Genomic DNA, 24,593 nt, shown 5'->3' with positions numbered 1-24,593 from the left:
CACTAGGTTTTAAGTCTTAGCTAGATTAATGTGAAACAGGGGAACATTGCACTTCCCAAATTGTGGTAACTATTGCAAATATGATAAATTTGTCTTGGTCTTTGGTTCCGTTCACTTCTAATGAGTAAGAAAACAAAATTCCTTTAGTGATCAAAAATTGTTAAATATTGTCAAAAAAATTAATTATTTCTGAAGCATCTTGTTAAGAGACAGCATATAGAGTGGAAAGAAATTGGGGGTGGGTTTGGGGCTGGTGCTGACTCATCTTTCGCTTACTGTCTGGAATAAACAAAACACATTTCGTTAAACTTCTTCCCTTTTCCTTATTGGCAAAATAAAGGATTGGACAAATGGTTTGTTAGGCCCATTCAACTCTAGAAGAGTACAATTTTAAGTCTTTTTACATCTTTGGTTATGAGAAAACTGAGTTAACTAAAAAAAGTAAATTACAATCTTTAAGACCTTCGGTAAGTCTCAGAGACAGAAACGTTTTGTCAAAAACAGAAACATTTTTACTTCATGGAAGTGCCAAAAAATATATGTACTAATAATATTTACTGAATATTATTAAACACTTTAAATATTTGCTCTAGATGTTGTTGCTTTCCCCATTTTTACTCTTGGTGCCATTTTAAAAATTCACATTGATGATGGGATACTGTTTGGGTAGGAACTCTATTCTGCAATGTCCATAAACATTTTATTAAAGATCTTTTCCCAATCTCCTCATACTAACAGAGTTCAACATCTACTGCATTTTAGTCATTATTTGCCCTACACAAAAACATAGGCATTAGTTATTAGAGTATAAATTCCACGCAAAATGAAAGTTCTTTGTAGTCCTCTAAATTTCCTCAGAATATTTTCTTAAAAGCGTCACCTTCAGCTTTATAAAAGAGGGCAGAAAAAAGGCAAGCTGCAATTGCCCCACCTCTCCTTTAAGAAGGTAACAGTCAGAAGCTAGTTAAGAAGAGGGGGAATAAGGGGCAATTTTCCTTTAAAGTGGAGAGGAGTTTCTTTTCGAAAGGACATTCCCTGAGGAAGTTGTTTTAAAACAAATAAATGTTCAGGATGAAGCCAGCAAAAGGTGTGAAGCGTTTCCCTTTGATTCCCCAATTTGTGTATTTGGGCTCAGACGCAGACAACATATTATGCACATATTAATCGAATGCAAATAAGCCCCCTGGGGCCACAGCAGTATTTGACACTGAGTATTGTCAACAGAAAGGTTTTTTGGTCTGTGTATTTTTTTAATCCCATTAAGGCCCCTGTAAGGAGGGGGTGGTGCCCGTTAGGAGAAGTGGAAGAGCGCAGCGCCTGGGAATAAATCCATGGTTTGGCTTCCAGTGTTTGACTGAACACTTTTAATTATCTCCACATCAGTGAGTTTTCTTATGGGTGTAACTATCTCCTTCAAAGACTTCAGGGAACTGTATTTATTTAACCCCATATTACTCAAACTTGACGTGCACCAGAATCAGCTACAGAGCTTGTTAAAACACAGTTTGCAGTTTGCACTGATGGCCCCAGGGCTGTGGTAGAGGCTGTAGACAGTAGTCACCTTGCCTCGCTCTGGGTGCTTCCCCGAAGAATATTTCCAGATATGTCGTGACATTAAGCCTTAGCCTCCCAACATAAAAGGCTGATAAAAATCATGAGCATGCAGAGACAGAGAACAGATTCAAATACAAGCAAGATTTTACATCCTCAAGTCCAAACTTTAGATCTATAGGAGCTGTGAGATTTCAGGCACTGCTCTCCTGCACCTGTGTAACTGCAGAAAACTGAAGAAATTAAATTTAAATTCTTCAAAAGAAAACGATGTATTTGTTTTTTCTTATTCCTTTGTTTTGGTTTGGTTTGAAATGTTTTTTTATTGTTTGTTTTTAAATTTTTTGATAAAGTGAAAAAAACAATGAATGAGTGTTAAAAAAAGAGTAAATTAACAATGAGGGGAGGAGGGGAATGGAATGTTTTGGATGTTCTTTTGTATTTTAATTTTTATTTTAATTTTTTGGAGTAATGAAAATGTTCAAAGATAGATTTTGGTAATAATACATAACTATAAGATGAAATTATGGACAACTGATTGTACAATTTGGAGGACTGTACGTTATATGAATATATCTCAATAAAATCACATTTAATTTAAAAAAAGAAAAGAAAAGAAAAGAAAACAATGTCCATAACTTCAGAAGGAATAAAAGCTGTGGCTTCATCTTATTCATACCTGCACGAAGTGTCTTTGAAAAGATGCTACAGTCTCACCGATGGAGAAGTCCCAGCCCGTGCACTCAACTGCTGGCTGCTGAAGATCATTGTTTTGGGTGACTGCTTAGGTATTACAGATGTGTCTTTACATGCATTAGGAGAAAACTGCCCATTTTTGCAGTTCGTTGACTTTTCAGCTACTAACGTATCTGACAATGGTGTGGTCGCACTTGTGAGTGGACCTTGTGCCAAGAAATTAGGAGATTAATAAGGAACATTGTGTGAATCTCACTGATGAGTCTTGGAAGCTGTCCTTACTTTCTGTCCTGAGATACGTGTTTTACTCTTCCATGGATGCCTGGATAACTGATCCCACTTCCAATCACACCCCCCTCATCATTTCATGCATCTCCAGCTGCAGTTCCCTTGATTCAAGCAAATGCCTCTCTTCTGGATAGTAACTAGTATTTCCCTCTGTTGGGGATTGAACCATGTTCTCCACAAAAGGCAAACCCTGGTCCTGTGGGTGTGAACCCACTTGTAAATAGGAACTCTGAAGATGTTATCAGTTGAGGTGTGGCCAAATAAATGAGGGTGAGCCTTCATCCAGTATGGCTGAAGTCTTTATAAGCAGAGAAAATTGGACACAGGAAGAGAAGCCATGGGAGAAGAAAAAAGCTGGAAGTTAATGAAACCCAGAAGAGAAAGGAGAAGACACTGCCATGTGCATTGCCACACGTTGAAAAGCCAACATTCCCCCAAAATTGCCAGCCAGCCAGAAGAGACCAACCCTGGGAGGGAGCAAGCCTTCTAGCCTCTGAACCGTGAGCCAATAAATTCCTATTGTTCAGCCAACAACAACAACAACAACAACAAACAAACAAACAAACAAAAAAAACCACTACAGTTTGCAGGGGCCTCACCCCAGTCCCTGATTCAGCAGGTTAGGGAAGAGGCCTGAGAATTTGCATTTCTAATAAGTGATCAGGAAACCCTGACACTGCTGGTCCAGGGAACACGCTTTGAGAACCACTGCTGTCAAGCATTAATTTTGATTCTCAGATGCTCCAAAGCTTTTGTTGTTCCTGAAAAAAAAAAAACTGGGGGTGAGGGGGGGTGGAGCAAATTGAGGCCTTTACTACACATTGGATAAAGAAATTGTGCTCCAATTCAGTGCTAATAGGAATCTAGTTTCTAAACACTTATCAAGCTCTAATGGGTAAAACCCATGGGAGTAGGGTGTGGGGCAGAGGCGTAGAAGTAGAGGAAATCTATCCTTCTCCAGCCCTGAGGGTCCTCTTGGTTGTGTTTTTACAACCAAGAGGTGGAAAAGCCACTTAAGCAGATTATATCTTGCAATGAGCTGTAGACATACACTTAGAGAAGCTTTAGTTGCTTTTAACTCATTTACTCAACAGATATTTATTAGATACTGTGCCAGTTTGGATATATTATGTCCCCCAAAACCCATGTTTTAATGGGATATTTGGATTAGGTTGTTTCTACGGAGATGTGACTCACCCAAACATTTTGATTAGATATTTCCATGAAGGTGTGGCCCTGCCCATTCAGGGTGGGTCTTAATTAGATCACTAGAGTCCTTTAAGAGACACTTGGGAGCTGACAGAGATGCGAGGAGCAGACCCAGATTCTTGCTGACACTTGGAGACGCTTGGAGATGCAGACCGAAGGATGTTGGGAGATGCTAAGCTAAGAGATGAAGCCCAGAGTTTGCCCTGGAGAAGGTAAGAGAGGACCCCCAGATGCTTAGAGAGAAATGCCCTGGGAGAAGGAATCAAAGACGCACAGGAGCTGAGAGAGAGGAGCAAAGATAGAAGCCCAGAGACATTTTGGAGAAAGCTATTTTGAAAGCAGAACCTGGGAGCCAGGATCAGTAGACATCAGCCATGTGCGTTCCCAGTTGACAGAGGCGTTCCGGACGCCATCGGCCATTCTTCAGTGAAGGTATCCTCCTGTTGATGCCTTAGTATGGACACTTTTATGGCCTCAGAACTGTAAATTTGTAGCCATATAAACCCCCTTTATAAAAGCCAATCCATTTCTGATATTTTGCATAACGGCAGCATTAGCAAACCAGAACAGATGCCTATTCTATAACAAATACTGCTCTGGGCTTTGGAGACACACTGGTGAGCAAACAGATCAAGCTTATGAAAATCCTTGCCCCCCATAGAGCTCAGATGGGGCGAAATAGATAGTAAAGAAATGTGATCAAGAAGTAAATTATATAATATGTTAGAAGGTGATCAGTACTCCGGAAAAAGGCAAGAGCAGAGCAGAGGAAGAGGCATTAGGGGTGTGTGGTGAGGGGGGCAGGCTTTAGAGATAAGAAGGTTGATCAGGGCAGGTGTCTTAAGTTTCCCTGCTGCTGTGGCTTAAACAACAAGAATTTATTGGCTCATGGTTTCAGAGGCCAGGAGTCCAATCATGGCGTCAGCAGTGGTAGTGTGTTGGTGCTGGCTTCCCAGCAATCCTTGGGGTTCCTTGGCTTTCCTATCCCACGGCCACGTCTCTTCTCTGTCTTAACAAGTTCTGTTGACTTGCAGCTTCTGGCTCCTTCCATGGCTTTCTCTGACTATGTATGAATTTCTTCTGCCTATAAAGGACCCCCGTAATCTGGAGTAAGACCAGCCCTCATTCATTTTGGCCCAACTGTAATTAAAATGGCATCTCCTGGAGATCCCATCCACAGGAATGAAGGTTAAGATTCAGAACGTGTCTAAATTGGGTATAAGTCAATCTACCACAGCAGGGTTCACTGAGAAGGTGGCATTTGAGCAAAGAAGTGAAGGAGGTGAGGAAAGAGGCTGAAGTGCTGGTGAAAGAGGGAAGAGGCAGCAGCAAAGGGTAGAGTGAAGACCAAGTCCAAACTTGGACTCATAGCCAGCATATTCATGAAACAGAAAGGAGGGTTTTGAGGGCAGAGTGCAAGAGATGAGGTCAGAAAAGAGAGCTGAGAGGACAGTGACCTGAGCAGATGCTGACTCTGACTGCTGTGTTGGGAGTAAGCTGTAGTGGTGCAGTAATAAGAACTTGCAGTGGTGCAGCTATGAGATGGTAGATGGACCAAAGTGGTGGTGCAAAGTTCGGAGCAGAGCAGGTATAATAAGGACAGGTGAGACAGTGGATGGACCAGTGTGGTGATAAAGGTGATGGAAAGTGAAAAGATTCTAGTTTATAGTTCCAATGAAGAGCCAACAGAAGTCTCTGACAGATTGTGTATATGGGCAAGAGAAAGAGGAGTCAAGAATGACTCCAAGTTTTATATGATTTCCTTAATGCAATCACACATATACCCAAAAAACATAAGTATACCCAAAGTAGTCAACTTCTGTTTCATTCAAGTACTTGCTCACATTACCTGTGATGGGACTCTCAGCCCCTTTTGTGAATGCACGTATTCACTCTCTCTCCCCAAGCTCAACCTCCACCATTTTACCGACAAATTGTGTAGTGTCTGGTTCCCAATAGTCACCTACCCAGGAAAGTTAATAAATGTGAACTTTATGGCCGTGTGGCCATTTTAATGAGAGGATTCTCTTTAAATATGTTGCTTTCCCATAACTTCACAAAGGTGTGCTATCCTATGGGTTTGGGAGATAGTAACGTTGCAGAGTTATTTCAGTTTCTGAAAATGCTCTATTGAAAAGAAACACAATATAAACATATCCAAGGGTACATTAACAGTTGTGATGGTTTGAAGATTATGTACCCCAGAAAAGCATGTTCTTGAAGCTAATCCATTCCTGTGGGTGTGAACCCATTGTAAGTAGGACCTTCTGGTGAGGAGGATCTTAATTTAAGTTAAGATGTGATCCACGTCACTCGGGGGAGGTCTTACTCCTCTTACTGGAGTCCTTGATGAATGGGATGAATATGAAGACAGGGAGAGAAAGAGGGGGAGAAAGAGACAGAGAGAACATGCAAGCCATGGAAGCAAGTAGCTGAAGCAACAAAACCAAGATGAGAAAGGAGAGACCAGAAGATGCCGCCATGTGCCTTGCCATGTTGCAGAGGAGCCAAGGATCGGAGGCAGCTGGTCTTCAGGAATAAAGCATCCCTTGAAGATGCCCTGATTTGGACATTTGCACAGCCTCAGAACTGTAAGCTAATAAATTCCTATCATTTAAAGCTAACCCATTTCACAGTATCTGCATTTCGGCAGCCTACCAGACTAGAACAACAGCAAAGGGGAAAAATACATCGAAACATGAGCCTCACCTGTTAAATTTGGGAATTGTTAACCGTGAACTTACCTCTGCTGCTCAAAACCCCACAATTGCTTCTTATCTGGCCTAGAGTAAAAGCCCAAATCGTTTTTAGGATCTCTAAGGTGCATCTGCTCTCCACCCCACCGCCTTACCCCCTCACCTCCTACTGCTCTCCCCCTGCTCATTACCCTTCAAGCCCTCTTGTGTCTTCACTGGCCTCCAACAGCACACATACCCCAGGACCTTGGCACATGCTACTCCTCTGCCTGTAACAGTCAGTCCCAGACACCACCCACCACCCTCTCTCCTTATTCAAACCTCTGCTCAGTGCCACCTCCCCCAGGACTCCAAATTCCCCTTACCCAGCTCCAATTTTTAAATAGCACTTACCACCTCCTAACACATCATCTACTTTATTTATCATTGCTTTTTGTTTTTTATTATCTGCCTCTTAATAATACAAAGTAAACCCAGTGCAGCTGGGGGGTTTACTCTTTCACTCACTAGAAATGTGAGGCTCCTAGGTGCTCAATAAATATTTGTTGAATGAATGAAGTGAAAATATCTACAGCATGAAAATGTGAGATAACCTGAAAGCAGAACTTTTTCCCAAAAGTATCAGTCAATTGTCCTTAATTTTTTTTAATAGGAACTTCCTTTCCAAGAGGTACTTCATTTCACTGAAGATGCACTAAAGCTCAAAACACAGAACCATATATAGGCACATATTCTCAAGCATGGGTGCTGGAATGGACTGGAAGGAAACACAGCTAGTCTTGGGAAAACAAGGTCTGCCCGGTGGCGTGACAGAGATTCGCCGGAGCCAGCTGCACAAGGGACGAAGCATCAGGATTGAAGCCAGAAAATCTGGAGTGGAGTGTGAGTTTTGTCCCTTCCCATGAGACCTTAAACACATCACTTCTTACTCAGAGGACTTGTGCTGCAATGGGTTATGTCTAACTCCTTCCTCACACGTGGACACCCTGTGCGAGTGGTGACAGATGGACTTCTCTCCCTGTTGTGCTCGCAGAGCTGGAGAGACTTAATAAAGGTCTATGGTTGGATGAATCATGAACAAAACCATTCTGTAAACTTCAAGGGGCCCTACAAATATTAGGGACCCACTATTAACTAAAAGGCAGGGTTTGTTTCATTTCAGTCCCTCTTGATTGTGTGGCGGGCGACAGGGCACTGCATCTTTCGTGACAGCTGGTCAGAACATAGATTCTTTTTTTTAATTGCAATTTTATTGAGATATAATCACATAACATACAATCATCCAAAGTGTACAATCAGTTGTTCACAGTATAGTCATAGTTGGGCATTCATCACCACAATCAATCTTTGAACATTTCCACTATCCCTAAATATAAAATTAAAATAAAAAGGAATATCCAAAATATCCCATTCCCCTCCTCCCCCCATTGTTCATTTACTTTTTCAAAATACAGTTTTATTGAGGTATATTCACACACCCTACAGTCATCCACAGTGTACAGTCAATTATTCACAGCACCATCATAAAGTTGTGTGTTGATCACCAGAATCAATTTTTGAACTTTTTCCTTATTCCAAAATAAAAATAAAAACAAAAAAGAGCACCCGAATCTTTCCATCTTCTCCATCCCACCCTATTTTTCATTAATTTTTGTCCCAATTTTTCCACTCATCTGTCCATACACTGGATAAAGGGAGTGTGAGCCACAAGGTTTTCACATCACACAGTCACACTGTGCAAGCTACGTAGCATAACATAGATTCTTAATAAGTAAGAACAACAGGCACTTGGATTGTGCTGGGGAAACAGTACAAAGGTCAGCAATTAACTAAAGATGCTCTTAGCTTAGAGTTCTGTTTCATGAGCTCTCAATCACAGGACTTAAACTGAAAGCTGGGTCCTTCATGACTCCCAGGGATGTAGATCTCCCTGGCAACGAGGGACATGACTCCCAGGGATGAGCCTGGACCCGGCATCACAGGATTGAGAACATCTTCTTGACCAAAAGGGGGAAGAGAAATGAAACAAAATAAAATTTCAGTGGCTGAGAGATTTCAAATAGAGTCAAGAGGTCACTCTGGATGTTATTCTTATGCATTATATAGATATCCCTTTTTAGTTTCTAGTGTATTAGAATAGCTAGAAGGAAATACCTGAAACTGTCGAACTGCAACTCAATAGCCTTGATTTTTGAGGATGATTGTATAAATATGTAGCTTATATGGTGTGAACACGTGATTGTGAAAACCTTGTGGCTCACACTCCCTTTATCCAGTATATGGACAGATGAGGAAGAAAATAAAGACAAAAAAATGAATAAATAGTAAGGGGGCATAAAGGGTATGTGATGTTTTGGGTGCTCTCTTTGATTTCTATTTTTATTTTTAATTTTTTTTTTGCAGTAATGAAAATGTTCAAAATTGATTGTGGTCATGAATGCACAAGTATACGATGATAAAGTGAACCATTGATTGTACCCTTTGGATGATTATCTGGTATATGAATATACCTCAATAAAATATTTTAATAGCTCCAGTAACACTTGCATTACATAAAGATTCTTCTCAAATTTAAACAAATATCAAAAGTTCTTTGCAATCTTGCATTTGCCAAGAGCACCTGGTGTTGTTTTAAATGATGTCAGTTGTAAATGAATTGCTGAAAGTGTAAATTTTGATGAGATAATACATTTCAGAAAAATACTGAAAACAAAACCAAGCTGGGCCCTTATTCAAAAATCTTTCCAAGACAATCTCTTTGCCTGAAGTGTAGGCTCCAGTTGCATTCATCACGAACCTTCAAGAGCTCCCCCAAATTCATTGAACTTGACTGGCTGCTTAGGGAGTAGAAATAAGTATGAGCTATGAAGCAAGCAAAACTTCAAGCAAACAAACAAAAATAGATGAAAAGTTTTCTGAACAGGGTTGGATGGGAGACAGGCCCAGCCTTACGCATGGTCCAGTGGGCAAATGTATTTTGAAAAGCTGGAGAAAAGCGTCTTTGTCCCAAAGGTCTTCTCCCTAATCCTAGAAACACCACTAAGTGTGATTTATTCGAGCTCAGAAATAGCTTTAAACACACACACACACACACACACACACACACACAAATCGATACACAGAAAACTATGCTTACATTTTGGTAGATAGGTCTTTAATCAGATTTGTTCTTCCTAATACCTAGCTGAAATTAGTCAACTGATAAAATGGAATTCTGAGTTACAAGGAGATAAATATTAGAGTGTGGGTATGTTTGAGACATTGAGACAGCCTCTCTGGGAGCCTTGAGAAAAGAAACGCAAACAGAGAGGGACTCAGAGGGGGGTTGGGAAAGTGGCAATCACTGCCCACCTCTACTTCAGAATGTTCCTGAAGCTGGCCCATGGGCGAGGCTGGAAACTAGCCCAAGGACTGCGAGGGGGTGGGCAGGGGTGAGCAGGGGTGGCATAAGGGCCACCAACCCGCTGTGAGCCTTGGGTCAGTCCTCTAACAGCTCTGAACCTCAAAGTCCTCATCTGTGAGATGGGACTAAGAGCAACCTGTCTCAGAGGGTTTCTGTGATAATTAAATAAAATGAAATGCTGCTAGGTACTGTGCTAAGAATAAAAGCCTTAAAACGAATTCCCAAGGCATTTTAAAAACAGCAAGCAAAAGCCAACAAAATGAGAGCAAAGTAAACAACAATTATCTTTTCCTTCTTTTGCTTTTCAAGGCGCTGTTGACAGCTGGGGTCACACATCTTCATTTGCATTCGTTGTTTCTTGATTTTCTCATTGAGCAGATTCATGTACTTTGCATACTTCTCATTCCTTAGTCTGTGCACATCTTTGTAGAACTCAAGGTAGTGATAAAGGAAATGTCCCATTACAAAATTTGTAGTAATCATTGAAATAACTCCCACAGCACAAGGGAACTTCCCAGGAAGACAGAATATCTACAATTTGATTAGGGGGACGATTAACAGATGCATATATTTGTCCAAGTTATTGGTACATGTAAAATATGTGAATTTTACTGTATGTAAATCATGATGCAATTGTGTGATTGACAATAATGTCTGTGTGATTAAAAAATAAAATATGTCCTTACGCTCTTATTATTCATTATAGATAACTCTACAGTTAAAAAAAGAAAGTTCTTTCTGAGTTCTATATGGACCCAGCTCTAACAATAAGGAAATAGGACTAATACCCATCAACCAAGCATGAAAGCCAGTCAAATTATTTTATGATTGCATAGTACAAAAAGGGAAGAATTTAGTGTAGTACACAGTCTATTGCCACAGATCATTTAGATACAACCCCATTCCTGTCCTGCACTGCTCAAACACAGATCTTTGCTTGCCCTTCTTTTTATTAACAGTTTTTGTTGTTGTTAAGGAAGTTGTAGGTTTACAGAAACATAAAATATGGAGTTCCCATATACCACCCTATTATTAACACCTGCATTAATGAGGTACATTTGTTACAATTCATGAAAGAATGTTTTTATAATTGTACTATTAACTGTAGTCCATTATTTACAATAGGGTTCATTGTATTGAACACTCCTATATTTTTTCTTTTAATTTTTATTTTATTAACATATATATGATCTAAAATTTCCCCTTTTAACCAGATTCACATATATAATTCATTGCTATTAATTACATTCACAATATTATGCTGCCATCACCACTATCACAACCAAAACTTTACAATCTACCCCAACAGAAATTCTGGACAATTTAAGCATTAACTCCCCATTCCCCATCCCCAATCCAGCCCCTGGAAACCTATATTCTAGATTCTGACTCTATGTGTTTGCTTTTTCTGCCAGTTTGGATATATTTTTTCCCCTAAAAGCCATGTTTTAATCCAGTCTTGTGGGATATTTAGATTAGGCTGGTTCCAGTTAGGATGTGACTGACCCAACTGTAGGTGAAACATTTGGATTAAATTATTTACATGGAGATGTGGACCCTGCCCATTTGGGGGTTGGTTTTAGTTAAATCACTGGAGTCTTGTAAAAGAGCTCACAAACAGAAGGAGCTCAGAGTGGCTGAGAGAGACTTTTGGAGAGACACTTGAGAGCTGATGCTTAGAGATGCTTGGAGATGTTTGGAGATCCTAGCTCAGAGTTTCTTCTGGAAAAGCTAAGAGAGGACCCTGACACCTAGATGCACTAGAGCTGGAGAAGCTAAGAGAGACAAGCCCAGAGACATTTTGGAGAAAGCAATTTTGAAATGCAACCTGGGAGCAAAGACCAGCAGATGCCAGCCATGTGCCTTCCCAGCTGACAGAGGTGTTACAGATGCCATCAGCCATTCTATAGTGAAGGTATCCTTTTGTCGATGCTTTACTTCGGACACTTTTATGGCCTCATAACTATAAATTTGTGACCTAATAAATCCCCTTTATAAAAGCCAATCCATTTCTGGTATTTTGCTTAACGGCAGCTTTAGCAAACTGGAACAAGTTTTATTTTAATTATTTCATATCAGTGAGATCAAACAATATTTTTTCTTTTGTGTCTGGCTTATTTCACTTAACATCATGTCTTCAAGGTTCATCCATGTTGTTGCATGAATCAGAACATCATTCTTTTTAATGCTGAATAATATTCCACTGCATGTATATACCACATTTTGTTTATCCACTCATTAATTGATGGACACTTGGGTTGCTTCCATCTTTTGCCAATTATGAATAATGCTGCTATGAACATCTGTGTGCAAATATCTGTTCAAGTCTCTGCTTTCAGTTTTCTGGGTGTATACGTAGTAGTGGGATTGCCAGGTGATATGGTAATTCTATATTTAGCTTCCTGAGAAACAGCCAAACTGCTTACCACAGTGGCTGCACCATTTTACATACTCACCAGCAATGAATGAGCATTCCTATTTCTCCACATCATCTCCTACACTTGTAATTTTCTGTTTTTTTTTTAATAGTAGCCATTCTAGTGGGTGTGAAATGGCATTTCATTGTGGTTTTGATTTGCATTTCCCTAATAGCTAGTGGTGTTGAGCATCTTTTTATGTGCTTTTTAGCCATTTGTATATCCTCTTTGGAGACATGCCTATTCAAGTCTTTTGCCCATTTTTGGATAGGATTATTTGTCTTTTCATTGTTGAGTTGTAGGATTTCTTTATATATTCTAGATATTAAACCCTTATCAGATATATGGTTTCCAAATATTTTCTCTCATTGAGTAGGTTGTCTTTTCACTTTCATTATGAAGTCCTTTAATGCACAAGTTTTGAATTTTGAGGTGGTCCTCTTTATATATTTTTTCTATTGTTGCATGTGCTTTGGGTGTAAGGTCTAAGAAACCACTGCCTAACATGTGACTGTGAAGATGCTTCCCTGTATTTTCTTCTAAGAGTTGTATAATCCCAGATCTTAAATGCAGGTCTTTGATACATTCTTAATATATGTATATGGTGTGATATAGAGGTCCTCCTTCATTATTTTTATATGGATATCCAGTTCTCCCAGCACCATTTGTTGAAGAGACCGTTATTTCCCAACTGAGTGGACTTGGCAGCCTTGTCAAAATTAGTTGGCCACAGAGGTGAGAATTAATTTCTGAGCTTTCAATTCAATTCCATTGGTTGATATACCTATCCTTGTGTCAGTACCATGCTGTTTTGATCACTGTAGCTTTGTAATAAATTTTAAGATTGTAAAGTTGTGAGTCCTCCAGCGTCACTCTTTTTTGAGATGTTTTTGGCTATTTGGAGCCCCTTACCCTTACAAATAAATTTGATGATTGGCTTTTCCATTTCTGCAAAGTAGGCCACTGGAATTTTGATTGGGATTGCATTGAATCTGTAAATAATTTTGGATAGAGTTGACATATTATCAATATTTCATCTTCCAATCCATGAAAATGAAATGTCCTTCCATTTATTTAGGTTTTCTTTGATTTCTTTGAGCAATGTTTTGTCATTTTCTGTGTACAAGTCCTTAACATCCTTGGTTAGATTTATTCCTAGGTACTTGATTCTTTTAGTTGCTATTGTAAATGGAATTTTTTTTAATTTCCTCCTCAGCTTGCTCATTACTACTGTATAGAAACACTACTGATTTTGTGTGTTGATTTTGTACCTCACCACTTTGCTGAATTTATTTATTAGCTCTAGTAGCGTTGAGGTGAATTTTGGGGGACTTTCTATACATAGGATTATGTCATCTGCAAACAGTGAAAATTTTACTTCTTCCTTTCCAATTTGAATGCCTTTTCTTTCTTTTTTCCTGCCTAATGGGTAAGCACTTCCAGCACAATGTTGAATAACAGTGGTGACAGTGGGCATCCTTGTCTTGTTCCAGATCTTAGAGGGAAAGCTTTTTGTCATTCACCATTGGGTATGATGTTAGCAGTGGGCTTTTCATATATGCTTTTTATTGTGTTGAGGAAGTTTCTTTCTATTCCTATTTTTCTAAATGTTTTAATCAAGAAAGGATGCTGGATTTTGTCAAATACCTTTTCTGAATCAATTGAGATCATGGTTTTTTCTCGGTCACTTTGTTAATGTGGCGTATTACATTCATTGATTTTCTTAAGTTGAATGACCCTTGCATACCTGGGGTAAATCCCACTTGATCATGGTGTTAATTTGTTTGATGTGCTGTTGAATTTGATTTGCAAGTATTTTGCTGAGGATTTTTGCATCTATATTCATAAGAGAAACTGGTCTGTAATTTTCTTTTCTTGTAGCATATTTATCTGGCTTTGATAGTAGGGTAATGTTAGCCTCATAGAATGAGTTAGGTTGTATACCCTCTTCTTCAGATTTTTGGAAGAGTTTGAGGAGGACTGGGGTATTAATTCTTCTTGGAATGATTGGTTAGGTTCAGTTCATTTATCATATAATTCAAGTTCTTTGTTTCCTTACTGATCTTCTGACTAGATTTTCTATCTATTGATGAGAATGAGGTATTGAAGTCTTATTATTGCTGAGTTTGGGGAGTTACTTATATATTTTATATACTAGTCCTTTGTTGATAGATGGTGTGCTGGTTTGAACGTATTGTGTCCCCCAAAATGCTGTTATCTTTGATGCAATCTTGTGTGGGCAGACTTTCAGTGTTGATTAGATTGTAATTCTTTGAGTGTTTCCATGGAATTGCGACCTGCCCAACTGTAGGTGATAATTCTGGTTGGATAATTTCCATGGAGGTGTGGCCCCACCCATTCAGCATGGGCCTTGATTAGTTTACTGGAGCACTATATAAGCTCAGACAGAAGGAGCGAGCTTGCTACAGCCAAGAGGGACACTTTGAAGAATGCAAGGAGCTGAGAGAAGAACTGCAGTTTACAGAGACATTTTGGAGATGGCCTTTGAAAGCAGACTTTTGCTCTGGAGAAGGTAAGAGAGGACAAACGCCCCAAGAGCAACTGAGAGTGACATTTTGGAGAGAAGCTGAAGCCTAGAGATGAACGTCCTGGGAGAAAGCCATTTTGAAACCAGAACTCTGGAGCAGGTGCCAGTCATGTGCCTTTCCAGCTAACAGAGGTTTTCCGGATGCCATTGGCCATCCTCCAGTGAAGGTAACCTGTTGTTGATGCATTACCTTCGATGTTTTATGGCCTTAAGACTGTAACTGTGTAACCAAATGAACCCCCTTTTATAAAAGCCAATCCGTTTCTGGTGTTTTGCATTCTGACGGCATTAGCAAATCAGAGCATATGGTTTGCAAATGTTTTCTCCCACTCTGTAGCTTGCATTTTCATTCTCTTAATAGTCTTTCACAGAACAAAAAACTTTGGTTTTGATTCAGTTCAATTTATCAATTTTTTTCATGGATTGTGCTTTTTATATCAAGTCTAACTCTTTGCCTATATCTCAGAGATTTTCTTCTGAGTTTTTTGCTGAAATCTTGGGCTTACCTTTACATTAATATCTGAGTTCTATTTGAGTTAATTTTTGAATAAGGTGTGAGACTCAGGGTGAGGTTCATTTCTTTTGTCTACAGATGTCCAATTGCTCCAGCACCATTTCTTAAAAGATTATCTTTCTTCTACTGAATTGCTTTTACACCTTTGTTAAAATCAGTTGCATATATTCATGAGTTTATTTCTGAGTTCTCTGTTCTGTCCCATTGTTCAATGTATCTATTCTTCAAGCTATATGATGTTTTGAAATCAGTAGAGTGATTCCTTCCACCCTATTTTTCTTTTTCAGAATTGTTTTAACTTTTAGTTCCTTTGCCTCTCCATATAAATTTTAGAATAATCTTGTCTATACTTACAAAAATCTTGCCAAGATTTTGATAGGAATTGTGGTATATCTGTATATCAATTTGGGGAAAATTGATGTCTTGACTATGTTGAGTCTTCCAGTTGATGAACATGGTATGTCTTCTCATTTATTTACATCTTCTTTGGTTTCTTTCATCACCATTGTGCAGTTTTCAGCATACAGATTTTGTGCATTTTTTGTAGATGATCTTTATTAAGTTGAAAAAGTTTCCCTGGAGGAGGAGCTAAGATGGTGGCATAAAAGAGGAGTGGAATTTAGTAAGTCCCCTGGAGCAACTAATAAACAAACAAGAGCAACTAGTAAATAATTTGGAATATCTGCTGGGGAAACCGTGACTGTCCACGCATCATACACCAAACTGGATTGGGAGGAATGCCTGAGATCGCAGCATAAAATCTGTAAGAAAAACTGTGGAACTGTGCCAGGAGCCCCCTCCCCCCATGGCAGGCTGAGCTGCAAAACCTCACTGCTGTAGAAAGCAGCACTCTCTGAGCAAGCAAATATAGCTCAGCTCAACTCCAACTGGGGATTTAATTAACAAATGTGGACTGCTTAACACAAGCTACAAACCTCTAACAAGCAGACAGAGGCTTTTAGTGGTGACTGAACTTAAAGAGCCAGAAGATGCCACTGTTCCAGTAGGGGGAGCCCAGAAGAACCAGGTGTTACCTCTGGCTGATGAGTGAAACTGGGGGCCATGAACTGGTTCTGAAAGGGGGCTTTCTGTCCCTTTTTCTCTCTCTCAACCTAAGAGGCTCAATGGAGAGAACCTCAGGCATTTTCAGTTCATGGCACTCTGAACCAGACGGGTGGAGATAACAGAGCCAGAGAGACAAAGAAGCTATTCAAATGCAGATGATAAATCCCTAGGGGGTGGATATTCCCTAAGAGGAAGGAGGTGGGGTCCAGCTCTACTACGCACCTTCCACTCAGAACCAGACCCCAGAGCCTGGGGAAAAACAACCAAACAGAAACAGAAATGAAAGGAGCCACACCTCCTTACACCAGTCAGGAGAAACAGGCTGACAGGCACCACCTGCTGGGCAGGTTAGGAAAAGCACAGTGGTTAGAGACCTCACAGGAAAGTCTGTCAATCTCTAAGACACACCTGCAGGGAGAATTGAAACCGAATATAACCCCATTCTGAGATCTGAACCCATTCTGGTCTGGGAAAATCTGATTGGGGTAACCAAGGAAACCAGATGTCTAGACAGCAGAAAACTACAATCTACACTAGGAAAAATGAAGATATGTCCCAGTCAAAGGAAAAACTTACACCTCAATCAAGACACAGTTGAGATACTGTTTCACTTTAATGAAACAATCTATTAAAGATTTTAAAAGAAATATGCTAAATCAAATAAAAAACCAAATCAATGAGTTCAGGGAAGATATGGCAAGAGAGATGAAAGCTATAAAGAAAACACTTGGCAAACATAAGGTAGATATCGAAAGTCTGAAAAAACAACTGGCAGAATCTATGGAAATGAAAGGCACAACACAAGAGATGAAAAACACAATGGAGACACACAACAGCAGATCTCAAGAGGCAGAAGAAAATACTCAGGAACTGGAGAACAAGACACCTAAAATCCTACATACAAAAGAACAGATAGGGAAAAAAAATGGAAAAACATAAGCAACATCTCAGGGCATTGAATGACAACATGAAGTGCATGAATATACATGTCATGGGTGTCCCAGAAGGATAAGAGAAGGGAAAAGGGGCAGAAGCAATAGCAGAGGAAATATGCAATGAAAATTTCCCATCTCTTATGAAAGACTTAAAATTACAGATCCAAGAAGCACAGCATACCTGAAACAGAATAGATCTGAATAGACCTACAAGAAGACACTTTAATAGTCAGATTATCAAACATCAAAGACAAAGAGAGAATCCTGAAAGCAGCAAGAAAAAAGTGATCCATCAAAGGAAGCTTGATAAGACTATATGTAGATTTCTCAATAGAAACCATGGCAGCAAGAAGGAAGTGGTGTGATATATTTAAGATACTGAAAGAGAAAAACTGTCAACCAAGAATCCTGTATCTGGCAAAACTGTCCCTCAAATATGAGGGAGAATTTAAAATATTCTCTGACAAACAGACAATGAGAGAGTTTCTGAACAAGATACCTGCTCTACAGGAAATACTAAAGGGAGCACTACAGACAGAAAGGAAAAGACAGGAGTGAGAGGTTTGGAACAAAATTTTGGGTGATGGTAGCACAGCAATGTAAGTACACTGAACAAAGATGACTGTGAGTATGGTTGAAAGAGGAAGGTTGGGAGCATGTGGGATACCAGAAGGAAAGAGGAAAGATAAAGACTGGGACTGTATAACTCAGTGAAACCTAGAGTGTTCAACAATTGTGATAAAATATAAAAATATGTTTTTACATGAGGGAGAACAAATGAATGTCAGCCTTGCAAGGTGTTAAAAATATGGTGGTATTGAGGTAAAAAATATAATCAGTGCAAACTAGAGACTATAATTAACAGAATCATTGTATTATGCTTCCTTTAATGTAACAAAGGCAATATAAAGCTAAATGCCTACAAGAGGGGGACATAAGGGAAGGGTATGGGACTTTATCTTTCCTTTTGTTGCTTTTTAGCTGTCATGTTTTTTTCTTTCTTTTTCTTTTTCTTTTGTCTCTCTACCTTCTTTGACTCTTCCTCTTTCTGGAAGAAATGGAGCTGTTCTTATATAGATAGTGGTGATGGTGGTGAATACGTAAACACATGACTATACAGGGAACCAATGATTGTTTACTTAGGACAGAAAGTATGGTGGGTGAACAAAACCATCTTTAAAAAAATGAGTTGATGAAGAAACCTTGAGGAAATAAGTCAGACACATAAGGACAAATATTGTGTAGTCTCACTGATATGAACTAATTATAATATGTAAACTCATAGACATGAAATATAAGTTACTAGGATATAGAACAAGGCTAAAGAATGTGGAGCAGTTGCTTATTATGAGCAGAAGGTTTAATTTGGTCGAACCTAAGTGTTTGGAAATGGACAGAGGTGATGGTAGCACATTATTGTGAGAATAACTAACAGTGCTGAATGGTGTATGAATGTGGTGGAAAAGGGGAAGCTTAGAGTCATGTATGTCACCAGAAGGAAAGTTGGAGGTTATAATATGGGAATGTATAAAACAGTTAATCTTGTGTTGGACAATGTCCATGATTAACTGTACAAATATTAGAAATCTCTTTCATGAACTAGAACAAGTGTATGACATCATAACTAGAAGTTAATAATAGAGGGGTACACAGGGGGAAAATATTCCTATTGCAAACTATGTACTACAGTTAGTATTTCAACATTCTTTCATCAACAGAAACTAATGTACTGTATCAATACTATGAGTCAATAATGGAACAGGGGTGGGTGGGGGTATGGGAGGATTTGAGTTTTCTTTTTTTGTCTTTATTTCTTTTATGGAGTAATGAAAATGTTCTAAATTGAAAGAAAAATTAATTTATGTGTGTATAGTTTGATGGATGCACAGCTGTATGATGGTACTGTGGGCAACTGATTGTGGACTTTGTATCTTTGGACAATTGTATGGTATGTGAACAATCTCAATAAAATTAAATTTAAAAAAGTTTCCCTATATTCGGACATGTTTTGTTACAAATGGGTGTGGAATTTTATCAAATGCTCTTTCTACATTGAATGGTGTGATCTCATGATTTTTCTTCTTTGGCCAGTTAATATGGTGGAGTAAATTGAATGATTTTCAAATATTGAACCAACCTTGCATTCCTGTAATAAATCCCATTTAGTTATGGTGTATAAGTCTTTTTATATATTGCTAAATTTTAATTGCTAATATTCTGTTAGGGATTTCCATGTCTGTATTCATAAGGGATATTTGTATATAGGTTTCTTTTTTGTACTGTGTTTGTCTGGTTTTGTTATCAGGCTAATGCTATCTTCATGAAATAAAAAGAGGATGTGTTCCCTCCTCTTCTATTATCTGGAAAAGACTGTGTAAGATTTCTGTTAATTATTCTTTCAATATTGGTTGAATTCTCCAGAGAAACCACATGAGCCTGCATATTTCTTTCAGGGGAGTTTTTAAATTACAAATTCAGTTTCCCTAATAGTTAAAGGGGTATTAAGATCACCTATTTCATATTAGGTGAGTTGTGGTAGATAAGGTTTTTGGAGAAATTGGTTCATTTCATCTAAGTTGTCAAATTTATGTGTGTATAGTTGTAGTAGTATTCCCTTATTGTCCTTTTGCTATCTGTAGGATCCCTAGTGATATCCCCTGCTTCTACTCCTGATGTAATTTTTTGCCAGTTTGACCAGAAAGGTGTCAATTTCATTGTTCTTCTCAAAGAACCAAGTCTTTGATTCACTGATTTTGTTTTCACATTCATCAATTTTGCCTCTCATTTTTTACTATTTCCTTCTTTCTGCTTGCTTTGGGTTCATTTTGCTCTTGTTTTTCTAGGTTCTTGAGCTGGGCACTTATTGATTAGCGACTTTCATTTTTCAAATACATGAGTTAGTGCTAAACATTTCCTTCTCAGCACTGCTTTAGCTATGTCCCACAAATTTGGATGTGTTGCATTTTTATTTTCATTTACTTCAAAGTATTTTTTAATTTCTCTTGAGACTTCCTCTTTGACCCAGATACTGTTTAGAAGTATGTTGTTTAGTTTTCAAGTGTTTGGATATTTTCCTATTATCCTCCTATAATTGAGTTTTCATTTGATTTCATTGTGATTGGAGAACACACTCTGTAGGATTTAAATCTTTCACACTTTTTCAAGTTTGTTTTATGTCCCAGGCTATGGTCTACCTTAGTACATGTTCTATGGGCATTTGAAAAGAATATGCATTCTGCTGTTGTTGGGTGGAGTGTTGGTTGATGGTGTTCAGTTTCATAATCCCATTGCTCTGCCTAATTGTTCTATCAATTGTTGAGAGAGGTGCATTGAAGTCTCTAAGTAGAATTATGATTTTGTCTATTTCTCCTTTCAAATGTGTTCTTTTTTCTTTCACGTATTTTGCAGCAAAAACTTTGGTTTAAAAGAGCATGAAAAATTATTTCTTTTTTAATCTTGTGACATATGTAAGATATTTCAAAATAATAATGCTAATATTATTACTAACAAAATTACCACATGAAATTTAAGATGTCTTTGCAATTCTTTTTGTAGTTACAATATATCCCATTCAGCATGTATGATAAAATAAATAATTAAAATACTATGTTTTGAATGCCCATGGAATAATTTACTCTGTGGGCTTATGTTATCAATTTAATATACAATTAGGTTCACTTATCACAGTTTTCAATTTTAGATTTCCTTTTTTGGTTTGATTTAATTACATGGCAAATTTACATGGTTCAAAAATCAAAGAGGTTCAGAGGATTAATTATCAAAGTCTCACTTTCATTCTATTCTCGTTCTGCCCTGCAAGTCCCCTTTAGCCAACCACTATCTTTATTAGTTTCTGGTTTATCTCTTTCTTTCCACAATTATATACAGATATATTCTTACTTCCTCACCTGTCTTACACAAGAGATAGCATTCTTTTTTTTCATTTTTAATTAACTTTGTCAAAAAATTTTAAAAAGACAATAAAAAAACATTTCAAACAAAATCCAAAGAAAATATGCAGACTGTAACCCAGCAAAGGAATAAGAAAAACAGATAACCTAAGATAACTACATTTCTGTGTACTTGTTCCTACCAAACCCACCAGAAATTAACAAACCTTAGTCATTGTTGAACATTCCCAGAATGTTAAATTTACCCATGATAACTTATCTGTTCTTACTAGATTACTGTTCCCCCTTCACTATTTTCTCTCTATCACCAGATCCCCTACATTCTACATTATAAACCATTTATTTTACATTTTTCTGTGTTCACATTAGTGGTAACATATAATATTTCTCTTTTTGTGCCGGGCTTATTTTGTTCAGCATTATGTCTTCAAGGTTCATCCATGTTGTCATGTGTATCATGACATTGTTCCTTCTTACTGACACGTAGTATTCCATCGTGTGTATATACCACATTTTGTTCATCCACTCATCTATTGAAGGACATTTGGGTTGTTTCCATCTCTTGCAATTGTGAATACTGCTGCTATGAACATCGGCGTGCAGATATCTGTTTGCATCACTGCTTTCAGATCTTCCAGGTATATACCGAGAAGTGCATTGTGGGATTGAAGGGTAACTTTGTATCTAGTTTTCTAAGGAACGGCCAGACTGTCTTCCAGAGTGGCTGTACCATTATACAATCCCATCAACAATGAATAAGAGTTCCAATTTCTCCACATCCTCTCCAGCAATTGTAGTTAACCTGTTTGTTTAATGGCAGCCATTCTAATTGGTGTGAGATGGTATCTCATTGTGGTCTTAATTTGCATCTCCCTAATAGCTAGTGAGGCTGAACATTTTTTCATGTGTTTTTTGGCCATTTGTATTTCCTACAAAAGATAGCATTCTATTTACTCTGTTCTGCCCCTTGCTCTTTTTCACCTAATCTTAAAGATCTTAAAGTATCAGAACACAGAAATCTTCATGTTGTGTTTTTTTTTTTTTGTAGCTGCATAGTCCAGTCCACAATTTATGCATATTTTGGTTGCTTCCACTCTTGAACAATTACAAATAATGCTGCGATTAATAAGATTGTGCCAGGGTCACTTTGGATAACTATAAGTGAAATTGCCAAGTTGAAAAGTAAATGCTGCTGTAATTTTGCTTCTACTGCTTTTTAAAATTAAATAATTGTGATTTTAATCTGAAAGCATTATTAGTGTGTTCTCCTATATTCGATGAACTAATCTCTCAAATCTGTTTGAGACTACAAATTTTGCAAGTTTATTTGAGATGATACTATTTATTCCTGCTACCTCAGAATGATTCCCCTATTCACACTCCTGAATCTTTTCTTATGCCTGGTGATTTTTCATTATCTTCTTATTCTTCAAATGTGTGTGGGGAGGGGTGGGAGGAGTGGCAGGGGCCTATGTTTGCCCCCAGTATTGACATTTCAGGTTTTTATCTTATCTAGAAATGTGTGAATCTCATATTATTATCTTTAATTCATGAACAAAAATAAGGGAGAAAGTTGTATTTATTTTTGCTTAATTGGAAATCCAGTTGACTATGTGATATAGAAAATGATTGAGAAGTTAGTGGCTTTTCCTAAGGTTTCATTTCAGCTGCTCCAAGTAGGTGAGTGACGGATGCCATTATTGATTTCTGCTGGAAGGGTGGTGTGAATTATTTACTCCCTGCCAATCACACCAGTACACTCCCTGATCACCCTTGCTAGCCTGGCCCCAACCATCATCATCATCACCACTGTCATCCTTGTCTTCCTCATTGCCATCTTCATCAACTTTATCATTCTCATCATAGCTGAAATATATTGAGCACAGGCACAGTTCTAATAGACATTGTACACAAATTAACTCCTTGAACCCCCATGACAACTTCAAAACAAAGGTGTGAACCTCAACCTGATTTTACGGGTGGGTAAGGCTCAGCCCCGAGAAGTTGCATTACCCTGCCCGAGCCACTCAGCTCAGTAAGTGGGCAAGCCGGGATGGAATCCTGCTCAGCCCCACCACTGTGTTGTTCTGGTGGCTTTCCTCGTTCACGCTCTGCAACAGGTATCTCAAATTTTCTCCACGTTCCCAAACCAAGCAGGTGTGGATGAACTCACGCTCCCCCCACCAAATCCTCCAACCACTTGCACTGCCCCCTCTCTCTGTCCTCTTAGCCTGGGGGGTGGGGGTACAGGCAGGAGTGGGGTGGGTGAAATCTTCCTTCAGTGACACTGCTTCCATTATGCCCGGGAGCAGGGCAAAACCTCCCTTCTCTGGATTTCAGTGTTCTCAGTTTTTAAACTCAAGGGGTGGATTTAGAGGCTCCCTAAAGATTTGCACAGCCTGAAAATCCCATGATCATTTTATCATGCCAGGGACAGTAGCAGAGAACGCAGCCTCCGGTTTTCAGATACGCAGCGTCCGTTCTCTCTTCCTCCTCCAGAGGGTGCGTTACAACCAGGAGCAGCTCCTCAATCTGCAGCTTGGCGACAAATCCTTAAATCTTGGCAAGGGAAAGAATTTAAAACGCAGGATGTCTATGGGCTTTCCATATTATTGTTGATTTGAATTTGTCATGTTGTCTTTCATGACCAGACAGAATCGAAGGTGGATTGAATTTTTTACATGCATCAGTATAAAACAGTGACATTTTTAAAAGCCTTTGTTGCAAAGTGCAACTTTATGCTCCCAAAGTTTTAATTTTGCCAGAGCTACAGGATTTTAGTATAGATGTACAGTGATATTTTTGTGCCATAATAATGGTTGAGTTGTCCGAATAGGAACTGAGGCATCAAAATGCAGAAAACACCAAAGGACAACATAAATTATATTTGTTAATAACACAAAGAGTGCCTACCTCTTCCAGCCGGTCCTGCTGCATTGCCTTTTCTTTGTCTTCATCAGTATGTGACTGCTTATCACAGAGCTTCTTTCCATTAGTCTTTTGGGGTGATTTTTTGAGATCCGTAACATCCTGAGTTACAAATCCGAAAAAAAAAAAGAGCATCAAATTTTTGATCAGGATAACTTTTACTCTAAAACATTTTTTTTTTTACACTGCATTTCCTCCATACATTCAACAAATTGTGGTTTCTCTGCAACATTGGTTGAGTAAACTTGTGTTCAGTTTGCCCCAGTGCAAAAATGTCCTCCAGAACAAAAGACTGAGCAAGCAGATTGCAATGAGCTGAGAACAATTCAACAATCTTATTTCCCCAAGCCTTCCTGCTACATTGCAAAATAAAATTTCCACAAATGGGCCACTCTTTCCCATGCTTGCTCATAGCCCAGAACAGACAAGAAA

At 38.6% G+C, this 24,593-nt stretch overlaps 1 protein-coding gene and 1 pseudogene across 1 annotated transcript in view; one reads left to right on the top strand and one right to left on the bottom strand.

Moving 5' to 3' along the window:
• The window catches only part of LOC119519847, a 153,958-nt gene that overhangs the window by 97,742 nt on the left and 31,623 nt on the right, over positions 1 to 24,593 (bottom strand). Inside the window, exon 3 of the mRNA XM_037817575.1 lies at positions 24,147 to 24,263. Coding sequence (XP_037673503.1) covers positions 24,147 to 24,263 — 117 coding nt within the window. The remainder of the gene's footprint in view (positions 1 to 24,146; positions 24,264 to 24,593) is intronic.
• LOC119519700 lies at positions 1,594 to 23,852 on the top strand (annotated as a pseudogene).

The sequence above is a fragment of the Choloepus didactylus genome, chromosome 24 (genome assembly GCF_015220235.1).
Source record: "Choloepus didactylus isolate mChoDid1 chromosome 24, mChoDid1.pri, whole genome shotgun sequence".
Taxonomy (NCBI): domain Eukaryota; kingdom Metazoa; phylum Chordata; class Mammalia; order Pilosa; family Megalonychidae; genus Choloepus; species Choloepus didactylus.
Note: the sequence above shows the minus strand (reverse complement) of the source record. Positions and strands in the feature narration are given on the sequence as shown.